The following is a 12,372-nucleotide window of genomic DNA, read 5'->3' as shown; positions in this document are numbered from 1 at the left end:
TGGACGGAGGAGCCTGGTAGGCTGCAGTCCATGAGGTTGCTAAGAGTTGGAGGCTGCAGTCCATGAGGTCGCTAAGAGTCGGACATGACTGAGCGACTTCACCTTCACTTTTCACTTTCATGCATTGGAGAAGGAAATGGCAACCCACTCCAGTGTTCTTGCCTGGAGAATCCCAGGGATGGGGGAGCCTGGTGGGCTGCCGTCTATGGGGTCGCACAGAGTCGGACACGACTGAAGCGACTTAGCAGCAGCAGCAGCAGCAACACTGGTTTCCAAGTCATTTTATGTCAGGTGAATTTGAGAGCAGTGTCATAAAAATACATGACTTTGGTATCTTCAGTAACTTAATAAGAAATAGAGAAAAACATGTTTTTCTCCCAAGTGACATTCAAGTAAAGAGTACATATCCTTAGAAGTCTAAAAGCGAAAACAGAAATTTATCCAAATTCCCTGGAATTAAAGTAAAAGTGTGAGAAATTAAGAGGTACAAAATTCCAGTCATCAAATAAATGAGTCATAGCTTAGGGAATATAGCCAATAATAATTTAATAACTTTTTATGGTGATATATGATAACGACTAATTATCATGATAATTTTGTACTTTATAGAAATATGGAATCACTATATTGGGTAACAGGAATTAACATGGTGTTCTAGGCAATTACACTTCACAAACAAACTCATAAAAATAGATGAGATTTGTGGTTACTAAGGGGTGCGGAACAGGGGAGGGGAGGTTTGGAAGAAGGTGGTCAGATGGTACAAAGCTCTAGTTATGAGACAAATCAGTCCTAGGAATGTAATGTACAATGTGATAAATGTACTAAATATACCAATGTCTGTTATATATGAAAATTCTTAGAGTAAATCCTAAGAGCTCTCAGTTAAGGTCAATTCCTTCCTTAATTGACTGATCTGAAATCTCATAATATGTGCAGTGCTCAGACTATAGGCATTTTATTGCTTTTGATGGTTGAATTTAGAACATGTGGCTGAGATAATCAATATAAGTTCTGCTTTAAAAGTTCAGAGTGCATAGATTTTTTTTTTATATCTATGACAAAGAAGTTGTTGTTTTCTTTTCCTTTAAAGTGTATGTTTCTTTAAATCTATGGGCTCATTGCCATCTGATATAATAATCAGTATTAAAATACAGTCTTCAAATTGACTCTGGACCCTTAGTCTGGTAGAATGAAGTCATCTTTCAGGTATAAATGGTCTTTCCACTACTATTTAAAAGGTCATTTCTGTATGGAGAGGAAATATGAGTAGGGAAGATTACACTGTAAAGTTCTCAGTAAGTGACAAGTTAATAAGGTAAGGATACTGCTGGGCTAACCTGACGTGGAATCCTGAGATAATAATAGCTCTATTCTGTGACCCTCTGAGGCTCTAAGTGGCATCCATGCAACCACAGTTACAACTGCAAAAGCCACTTCACTTTTCTTATGTGCCTTGTCAACTCAGAGAGCAACTAAAAATATTAATTCCACAGATTAATGTGCATTAGCATTAAAAGAAATTCTCTCTATTTACCCTGCTCAAACACTGATGGAATAAATGCCAGCTGAAACATTTTACTCAAAAAAATACAAGTGCATCCTCTTCTTCTCTATTTTGTTTGCTTATTAAAAAAAAATTATCGTCAGTTAAAGATACTTATACAGTTTCAAACAGCTCATAATATTTTACCCTGTGAAAAATCATAATGGTTGTTTTCATATCCCTAAATGAAGTAAGTATAATTTTAAACAAGATCACTTGTATAATTACTGAGCTATGGCAACCATTCATCTGTGTGCTAACAGGAAGAAAAGGTAACATCCCCCATCCTCAGGGTTAATTAGCTAATGTAAGCATTGGCTTAGGACCCACTGTCCAGATGTGAACGATGCCTCCTGACTCACTGCAATTTATCAAATGCTTCTATCCAATAATCCTCCCGTGGAGAAGGCATGATAATTACTTAAGAGTTAGAGACCCTTCATGAAGATCGGAACCTCGAGAATCAGCCTTTCCTTAATTGACTGATCTGAAATCTCATAATGTGTTCAGTGCTCAGCCCAGGGGCATTGTATTGCATTTGATAGATGGCTGATTTTAGAACATGTGGCTGAGATGATCAATATGAGGGCTGCTTTAAAAGTTCAGAGTGCATCAGGAATATCCAAACTGTACTGCTCACCTCTGACTTACAATGTATTATGGCAGTAGCACAGAGGGGAAGATGAACTTGAAAAACTGCCCTTGGTGTTTGGAATCTACGGATAGCTAAGTAAATACTCCTGTATTCTGTTTCATGTAGCATGAAATAGCATTATGCTTCATGTTATCCATTTCCCCCTACACTTTAGACAGCTAAAGCCATCTTTAGAGAATAGTCATAAAATCTCCACTTCAATAAAGGTTTCTCAGCTCTTCTTTAGTTGGGGAATCAGTCATTAAAAGCCAGTAGAGACACTATTTAAAGGAGGGGATGATGACAGACACAGGGTTCCTAAACATTGCCAACCTGGAAAATAGATGGGTTTTAATAGGAGAAATGAGGGACACCAGCCAGGAAACTGCTTGTGACTCAGAGACCAGTTCTGCCCTTCACACTCACAAGGGTGTTGAGAGCTGAGAAAACTCGGCTGAGAGCAGCAGTGAGCGTGGCACTGTCCATGGTAGCCACCAGCACATCTGAAGATTGAGCGCTTGAAATGATGCTGGTCTGAGCCGTGAGCATAAAATGCACACTGAATGTCCAAGGCAGAGTATGAATAAAACAAAGTGGGAAGAAAAGGTATCTCCTTAGAGTCTTTTCAACTATACCTTAAAATAATTGATATGTTTAGGGTTAAATAATATTCTTAAAATTAACTGCACCTGCTTCTTTTCCAATCTGGCTACTAGATACTTTTTTAAAACAATTTATTTATTTTTAATTGGAGGATAATTGCTTTACAATATTGCATTGGTTTCTCTCATACATCAACAGGAATCAGCCATAGGTATATGCATTTTCTCTCCCTCTTGAACCTCCATCCCACCCCTCTAGGTTGTCACAGATCACCAGATTTGAGCTCCCTAAAATTAGATCAGTGGCTTGCATTTTATTTCTGGCTGAGAGCCCTGCTCTAGAGGCTCCATGAAGTGGTCCTCTATAGGGTCAGCCTAAGATGCACTGAAGCACTTGACCATCCATCTGTATGTGTACCTGATTAGGTCATGGTACATGGTGACTACTTGATAAATGGAAGACTGTCACCCAGACTAGAGGGAGGGATGTTCCTGCTGGCTTTGCAGAAGGAAGCTGACCTCTTGGGAGAAGGTTGTATGGCCAGGAGGTGAGGACAGGGCAGGGAAAAGGAGCTGAGTGTGGAGGACAGGTTCCCTGCTTAACCACAAGACTCACAGATGAGCCCTTTCTAGTCCAGAAAGTAGGATATGCACAGGCACACAGCTCCACCTCTTCTCTTCCATATTGCTTATAAATATAATCCTACACTGAAACAAAAATGCCAAGGGACATGAGAAAGGGATGATTTATTCCTTAATTTATCTACACACTCCACTTATGAAAAGCTGCAGATGATGGAGGGTAGAAAAAAATGTCATATTTTGAGTGATCGACTCCATCTCTCCTTCTTGTAGAAATACACCCCTATGGCAAAGATTCCCTTAATAGCTATGCTCCTTTTCTTTCATAGAAGTATAATTGTTTGCTATATATGTAACCACCTGGAATATACATATATATATATATATATATATATATATGTATACATATAAATATGTTTCTAAGTCTCACAACAAGGTGAGAATGTCTGGCTGGATTTTGGCCAATTGGACTGAGAAGGAATGCATGTGATGGTTTTTGCAGACTCTCTCCTAAACTCCTCCATCCTGTTGCCTGGAGTTTGGATGCCACCTTGGACCATGAGGATGGAGGTTTGACCATAGGGAGGACAGAGTGAGACTTGAGGAAATTTCCATCTCTGAAACTGACTTGCCCATCCTTGTCCTGTACTGCCTATATCTTAATTCTATATGAAAGAAAAATTCACGTCCATTTGTTTTAAGTTTATCTTGAGGTGTATTTTTTTAAAGTCACCTAATTGTTATCACCTTACCCTAAACAGTTTATGTCAAATTCTTCTATTTAGGAGATTTCAGGACTTTTGATTTAAGGTTTATTTAATGTCTTATTACTCTAAATGCTCTAAAATACAGGTTTATTTAAAATTGTGTTTTTAAAGATATTTTTATTGTTCCCCAGACACAGCCTGCTTCAGTATATAGATTTAAAATACACATCCTATAAGAAAATGCTTTCTTAAGAATTATTCCCAGCTGCTATAGCTCATTATTTCATAGAGTTACAAGTAGTAAGTGGAAATAAACTAAAAGATTAGTCCATGAAAAAGAAAGTACATCTAATTGAAGGAAAACAGCTGAGTCATCAACTGGGAGTCGGGGGTGGACGGGGACAGAGAAGTAAATCTGAGTGTGAAGGAGAGAAGTGGATGCTGGAGAGAGGGCAGAAGCTGTCCACGGGAACCAGACCAAGAATCACACAACAGACAAATACCCTTTGGAGGAACATCTCTTCTCAAATATGATAAAGTAGACTGTGAGAATCTATGGGGACAGGAAGTCAGGTGGCTCCTCCTCTGGGGGCCTGTGGGAGTGAGCAGCTGGTAGCTCAGGGGGGTAGAGGAACTGTCTTCCCTTAGCCTGGCTGGAGCAGCTGTCTGCTGAGACAAGCGCCCCTGAGTGTTTGGTACCAAGTCAGGGCACAGTTAGGAGCCAACATGCTGAGAAAGTGTTTTGAGTCTAGATGAGATTTGGCCCAAAGCGGATACAAGGAAAACTTCTGAATTAATAAATAAAGTAAGAATCAAATAATATCCTGATTGATATTCCCTTTATGTTACTTTTAATATCAATTTGAAACAGATGTACATTTACTAGTTTTGTCTGCTGCTGCTGCTGCTGCTGTTGCTGCTAAGTCACTTCAGTCGTGTCTGACTCTGTGCAACCCCATAGACAGCAGCCCATCAGGCTCCTCCATCCCTGGGATTCTCCAGGCAAGAACACTGGAGTGGGTTGCCATTTCCTTCTCCAATGCATGAAAGTGAAAAGTGAAAGGGAAGTTGCTCAGTCCTGTCCGACTCTTAGTGACCCCACGGACTCCAGCCTACCAGGCTCCTCCGTCCATGGGAATTTCCAGGCAAGAGTACTGGAGTGGGTTGCCAGTGCCTTCTCCAAGTTTAGTGTGGGCTTTTAAAATAATGCTGTATGTTCCTGATCTAGAAAGGCAAGAAAAACATTTAAAAAAAAAAAATGAAAGCACATTGTTCCCCCTTAGGGGGAAAGCTAATACCTGAGGCTTGGTCCTCATTTGTCACTGGGAGAATGAGCATTACCACTGCATGGTGGGAACATGGGTTTTGCTAGAGCTCCTTTGAAAGCCTAAAGAAGTTGCATTAGTAAATATTAGTGTACATATAGTCTAGTGACAACAGGGGAGGGCACAGCCACACACTCCTCCTGACGAGAGCAGGTGCTCCTCCAGGAAGGGAAGTATTTCACAGGGAAGGGTCACCTGCAGGCAGCCCACACACCCACTCTGCCCTCAGGGTGCACAGATGCTACAAAGGTGTGTTCTCTACATGTGAAAAGGTAAGGGCACTCTATAGTAAACCAGGCAATCTAGTATTTTAGCTTTGATGAAACTAGCCATGTATTTCACAACTACCTCACTTCACAGGATATAACTGACATGGTTCATTTTCCATTATATGTTTTTACAACAAAAACATTTTAAATAAAAATTTATAAATCCATTCATCTGAAAAAGACTATAAGGAGGGAAAAGATATTGTTATATATGAAACTTCCCCTTTTATTCTTTGTTCAGCTTAGTACTTTTTTCTTCTTCCTTTAAAACTACCACCTTGCATAAATTATTTGATGGCCACAATGCAAACAAAACAAAACAGCTAGCTTTTCTTTTAATTTTATTAATTTTTTTCCTGAGTAAAATATCCAAAACAGTTTTCTGCTGGTTTCCCTATGGCTTCTATAATTCTGGTAGGATTTTTCACATATTTCATAGATGCAACAAATATTTGACTTCATTGAAGAAGATGATGATAATGCAACATTTTGTTCTATGTCCAAGATTAGTTTAATAATAAAATGATGACTTCAGATCATGCTAACAAACTCCCTTTATCACTGATACTATCAAAATTCAAAAAAATAACTTCACTGCTATTGCAAAGTGAGCAGTTTTAGATTTACAGGGACTTGCATTCTGATTCCAAAGCATCTAGTTATATAACATATTTTCGTACATATGCAAGCTGTATGTATAGATAGATGGATACCAACTTATATAGAATGTGTTGGAATGATTAGGTTTGCTCGTGTATTTCCTGACATTTAAAAAACACATATATCCTTGGAAATGTTTGTCTCCTAAAAAATTTCAAAAAAAAAAAAATATTTCTTGTTAACCGACATCACCACAAAAGGGTAAACCATCACCAAGTTTTGCTGTATATACACTGGACTTTTCTCTTGGATCTCCTTGTGTATTCAGCTATAAGGAAAGAGAAGCTGGGCAGACGTGACCACCCCGACTCACCTCTGCAAATCGGCCGGTGGTCGCTCCACGCAGCCAGGGTCTCTGTGACTCTTTGACACGTTATGCTCTTGGATCCCTGGAGCACGTAATTGTCCTCGCAGGAGAACTGTACATTTGCACCAACCCTGAGCAATTACAAAACCAAAAACAACCCGGATTACTCGTGGAAGATGTCTTTAAAAGAAACCATCACAGTGCTGATACCATGTAATGCCATCAAAACAATATAAAAATATTAAGTGACCCATTAGTAATTATTCACAGATAAACCCTTTAATGAAGCACAAGACTTGGGTTCAAATTCCCATTTTGCCAAATTATCTTAAATAAATATATGATCCTTAAGGTATCTTCTCTAAAATTAAGCAATAACAGACATGGCAGGACCAGGTGTTTGCAGTTTAAGTAAGAAATGCATCTGAAGGAAGTAAACCCTGGAATCAAAACAAAGTTGGATGTCCTTCCATGTGGATAAACATTCTACCAAAAAAAAAAAAAAAAAAAAATGAAAAAGCCCCATTAAGAAATGTCTCAGTATACAAAAAGACAAGGACTCTAGCATTCCATGTATATGAGGTGTCAAATATAGTCAAATTTGTAAAATAAAAAAACTGGAAGGGTGGTGACCAGAGGCTAGTGGGGTCTGGGGAAAATGGAAAGTTATTAATTCAAAGACATAAAGCTTAAGTTAAGTAAGATAAATAATTTCTAGAGATCTGCTATACACCATTGTAGCTTAGTCAATAGCAATGTACACTTAAGATTTTTTTAAAGATACTTTTCAAGTTAAGTGTTCTTATCATCATCATAAAACTTGCTTCCAATGAAAAACAAGGGAAAAAATGTCTCAGTAAAGAATTTGTTGGGGCTTCCCTGGTGGCTCAGCGGTAAAGAATCTGTCTACAACACAGGAGCCTCAGGAGATGCAGGTTTGATCTCTGGGTTGGGAAGATCCCCTGGGGGAGGGAATGACAACCCACTCCAGTATTCTTGCCTGGAGAATTCCAAGGACAGAGGAGTCTGGTGGGCTACAGTCCATGGGGTCGCACAGAGATGGACACAACTGAAGTGAATGAACACATATGCATTCAATGAATTTGTTACCACTGTAATATGTTAATTATATTCAGAAGAAGGCTGGTGCTATTACATTTCAGAAATGCATCTTACAGGAAAAGATACTTTGCTTTAGAAAAAAGTGACCCGTCCAGACTGGAGTCAGATGAAAAACTTCTTTGCCTCCAGAGCTGCCTCAGGAAACATGAAGCCCTAAGGCTGGAAGCAGTAAGGGAATGTGGTCGCAGCATCAGAACTCAGCAGGTGCATGAGGAAATGCGAGAGGCATACCTCGGGTCTGAGCACACCCGATCCTTTCTTCTAAGCCTGCTGTCTGGCACTGAATTGAGTGCAGTGTTGCTTTATAATCCTACAAGCCTGTTGTTACAAGAGGAAATTCTGCCTGTGTCCATTTGACAAGCTCCAAGGTTGAGGTTGACAAAAACGGGAATGAAAGACAGTCTTTTAGAGAAAATATGAATAGTTGCCCATGTAATATGTAAAGTTATTAACAGGTAAAAGATAATGAAAAAAATAAGCAAATGCTGTCTTTTCTTGCTTATGGAAAAAATTCTGGTCTGCAACATCACAGTGGACATTATTCCAGTAACATAAGAGCATCTCTCACACTTTAATGTAACATCCTGGGATCATCACAGATGTCTATAAAAATAATCAAATCAGGGTCAAATCAATGTGAAAAGATCTGGATTAAACACAATTCACCATCTTTCTTGTCCAAAGGGGACTCTCAGCTTACTAAAATTTAATATGCAAAATGTGCTTTGCCTACTTAAGAAAATTTAAAATATGTAGAATTTTCCAAATTTATTTGTTTAGGAAACCCTTTTGCACAAAGTATCCAGGGCAACTAGAATTCTATGGAGGTAATTTTGAGAAAAGCTGCATAATGACATAATATGTATTATCTTTTTAAAAAATAAAATGTAAACAGAATTTTAATTTCAATGTCTGGTTATAGCAGTTATTTAGAATAGCTATACTTTTTAGACACATCCCTTCATAATTTCATTGGCCTTTGGTCATTGTTTGGACTTCTGAGAACAGACTAAATAAGAGAAAAAAATCTAAATATTTGGTTTGTTAATGTGGTGTATTACATTGATTGATTATCTCAATAGATGCAGAGAAAGCCTTTGACAAAATTCAACATCCATTTATGATCAAAACTCTCCAGAAAGCAGGAATAGAAGGAACATACCTCAACATAATCAAAGCTATATATGACAAACCCACAGCAAACATTATCCTCAATGGTGAAAAATTGAAAGCATTTCCTCTAAAGTCAGGAACAAGACAAGGGTGCCCACTTTCACCATTACTATTCAACATAGTTTTGGAAGTTTTGGCCACAGCAATCAGAAGAGAAAAAGAAATAAAAGGAATCCAAATTGGAAAAGAAGAAGTAAAGCTCTCACTGTTTGCAGATGACATGATCCTCTACATAGAAAACCCTAAAGACTCCACCAGAAAATTACTAGAACTAATCAATGACTATAGTAAAGTTGCAGGATATAAAATCAACACACAGAAATCCCTTGCATTCCTATACACTAATAATGAGAAAACAGAAAGAGAAATGAAGGAAACAATTCCATTCACCATTGCAACGGAAAGAATAAAATACTTAGGAATATATCTACCTAAAGAATCTAAAGACCTATATATAGAAAACTATAAAACACTGGTGAAAGAAATCAAAGAGGACACTAACAGATGGAGAAATAGACCATGTTCATGGATTGGAAGAATCAATATAGTGAAAATGAGTATACTACCCAAAGCAATCTATAGATTCAATGCAATCCCTATCAAGCTACCAACAGCATTCTTCACAGAGCTAGAACAAATAATTTCACAATTTGTATGGAAAAACAAAAAACCTCGAATAGCCAAAGCGATCTTGAGAAAGAAGAATGGAACTGGAGGAATCAACCTACCTGACTTCAGGCTCTACTACAAAGCCACAGTTATCAAGACAGTATGGTACTGGCACAAAGACAGAAATATAGATCAATGGAACAAAATAGAAAGCCCAGAGATAAATCCACGCACATATGGACACCTTATCTTTGACAAAGGAGGCAAGAATATACAATGGATTAAAGACAATCTCTTTAACAAGTGGTGCTGGGAACTCTGGTCAACGACTTGTAAAAGAATGAAACTAGAACACTTTCTAACACCATACACAAAAATAAACTCAAAATGGATTAAAGATCTCAACGTAAGACCAGAAACTATAAAACTCCTAGAGGAGAACATAGGCAAAACACTCTCTGACATACATCACAGCAGGATCCTCTATGACCCACCTCCCAGAATATTGGAAATAAAAGCAAAAATAAACAAATGGGACCTAATTAACCTTAAAAGCTTCTGCACATCAAAGGAAACTATTAGCAAGGTGAAAAGACAGCCTTCAGAATGGGAGAAGATAATAGCAAATGAAGCAACTGACAAACAACTAATCTTGAGAATATACAAGCAACTCTTACAGCTCAACTCCAGAAAAATAAATGACCCAATCAAAAAATGGGCCAAAGAACTAAATAGACATTTCTCCAAAGAAGACATACAGATGGCTAACAAACACATGAAAAGATGCTCAACATCACTCATTATCAGAGAAATGCAAATCAAAACCACTATGAGGTACCATTTCACACCAGTCAGAATGGCTGCGATCCAAAAGTCTACAAGTAATAAATGCTGGAGAGGGTGTGGAGAAAAGGGAACCCTCTTACACTGTTGGTGGGAATGCAAACTAGTACAGCCACTACGGAGAACAGTGTGGAGATTCCTTAAAAAACTGGAAATAGACCTGCCTTATGATCCAGCAATCCCACTGCTGGGCATACACACTGAGGAAACCAGAAGGGAAAGAGACACGAGTACCCCAATGTTCATCGCAACACTGTTTATAATAGCCAGGACATGGAAGCAACCTAGATGTCCATCAGCAGATGAATGGATAAGAAAGCTGTGGTACATATACACAATGGAGTATTATTCAGCCATTAAAAAGAATACATTTGAATCAGTTCTAATGAGGTGGATGAAACTGGAGCCTATTATACAGAGTGAAGTAAGCCAGAAGGAAAAACACCAATACAGTATACTAACGCATATATATGGAATTTAGAAAGATGGTAACAATAACCCTGTGTACGAGACAGCAAAAGAGACACTGATGTATAGAACAGTCTTATGGACTCTGTGGGAGAGGGAGAGGGTGGGAAGATTTGGGAGAATGGCATTGAAACATGTAAAATATCATGTATGAAATGAGTTGCCAGTCCAGGTTCGATGTACGATACTGGATGCTTGGGGCTGGTGCACTGGGACGACCCAGAGGGATGGAATGGGGAGAGAGGAGGGAGGAGGGTTCAGGATGGGGAACACATGTATACCTGTGGTGGATTCATTTTGATATTTGGCAAAACTAATACAGTTATGTAAAGTTTAAAAATAAAATAAAATTAAAAAAAATTAAGAAAAAAAAATAAAATAAAATGGAAAAAAAAAATCTAAATATTTGGTTTGAAAACAACTATTCTATCTCTCTGTTCTTTATGCTAGGTCCCAGTCTTCAGTTCTCCTTATTTACCTAAATTTCAGTTCTCATACTTCTCATCATTCTTTCAATACATTTTTATTGAATATCTATGTGCCACACACTACTCCACGTACCAAAGACACAGAAATTGTGATTGACAAAGTCTCGTGGGGATAGCAATCTAGTTAAAGGAGGACAAAAATGAATAAATAAAATAAGAAGAAAATGAAAGTGTCATAAGTACTGTGAGCAAAATAAACCAAGCGGTGTGATTAATAATAGGTTAGGGAGTGCTGGGATTTAAGAGTGTGTTAATATTTTTTTGATCCTCTCAAACTGGGGTGCTAGTGTCTCACACAATATTTTGGGCATAATCAAACATAAAGGAAGGAAAATGATATTATTGTTTCCCCCTAGCATCCACCTACTTTAGTTCCAAAGCCTGTCATTCATAGTTCTAATGGATGCACTCCACCCCAACAAAGTATCTATCTTTTTCATACATGCTTTTCATACATCTGATCAACTTAAGGCATTCTTAGTGAATCCTGTTAATGTTGACTGGTAGATCTCACTTCTAGCAATATAATATAGATTTATTATCCAAAGTAGGAGAAAATATAGCCAGAGTTGCTTTTTGGAAGTCATGAGAGTATCTATTAATAGAAATATGATTGACTATATTATTCCATATGCATTTCAAAGAATACAATGTTTCTACAAAATGAGCAAAATATGTAGCAATACAGAGAAGAAAAAGATTTTCTACAAAATTGTTACCCCAGGTAACTCTTAGCTTTATAAGTATCTGAATCTGTGTATCAGGAAAAATCAGCATAAAGCTATTTTTGGAGTGCTAATAGAATCACAAGTACACTTTTGTTTCTGTATTACAATAATTGTACCACTTCTGATTTTATTACAAGTGAATTTTTAAAATGTTTTAAGATCCTACTATCAGACTGCCCCTTTGTTCTCACTTACTGAGACAGAACTCTCTCACACCTAACAGAGTTCATACCCTCCTCCGATTTTCGTCAGACAAAAATTAAAAAAGCTCTTCTACCAGAGGTGAGGATTCTTCCTAATGTTCCGTAA

The 12,372-nt window shown here is 37.8% G+C and overlaps 1 protein-coding gene across 1 annotated transcript in view; it reads right to left on the bottom strand.

Annotated features, from left to right (window-relative positions):
• The window catches only part of CSMD1 (CUB and Sushi multiple domains 1), a 1,679,419-nt gene that overhangs the window by 564,592 nt on the left and 1,102,455 nt on the right, over positions 1-12,372 (bottom strand). Inside the window, exon 8 of the mRNA XM_055567572.1 lies at positions 6,639-6,763. Within this exon, the coding sequence (XP_055423547.1) occupies positions 6,639-6,763 (125 nt within the window). The remainder of the gene's footprint in view (positions 1-6,638; positions 6,764-12,372) is intronic.

Source organism: Bubalus kerabau, chromosome 2 (assembly GCF_029407905.1).
Source record: "Bubalus kerabau isolate K-KA32 ecotype Philippines breed swamp buffalo chromosome 2, PCC_UOA_SB_1v2, whole genome shotgun sequence".
Classification (NCBI taxonomy): Eukaryota; Metazoa; Chordata; class Mammalia; order Artiodactyla; family Bovidae; genus Bubalus; species Bubalus kerabau.
Note: the sequence above shows the minus strand (reverse complement) of the source record. Positions and strands in the feature narration are given on the sequence as shown.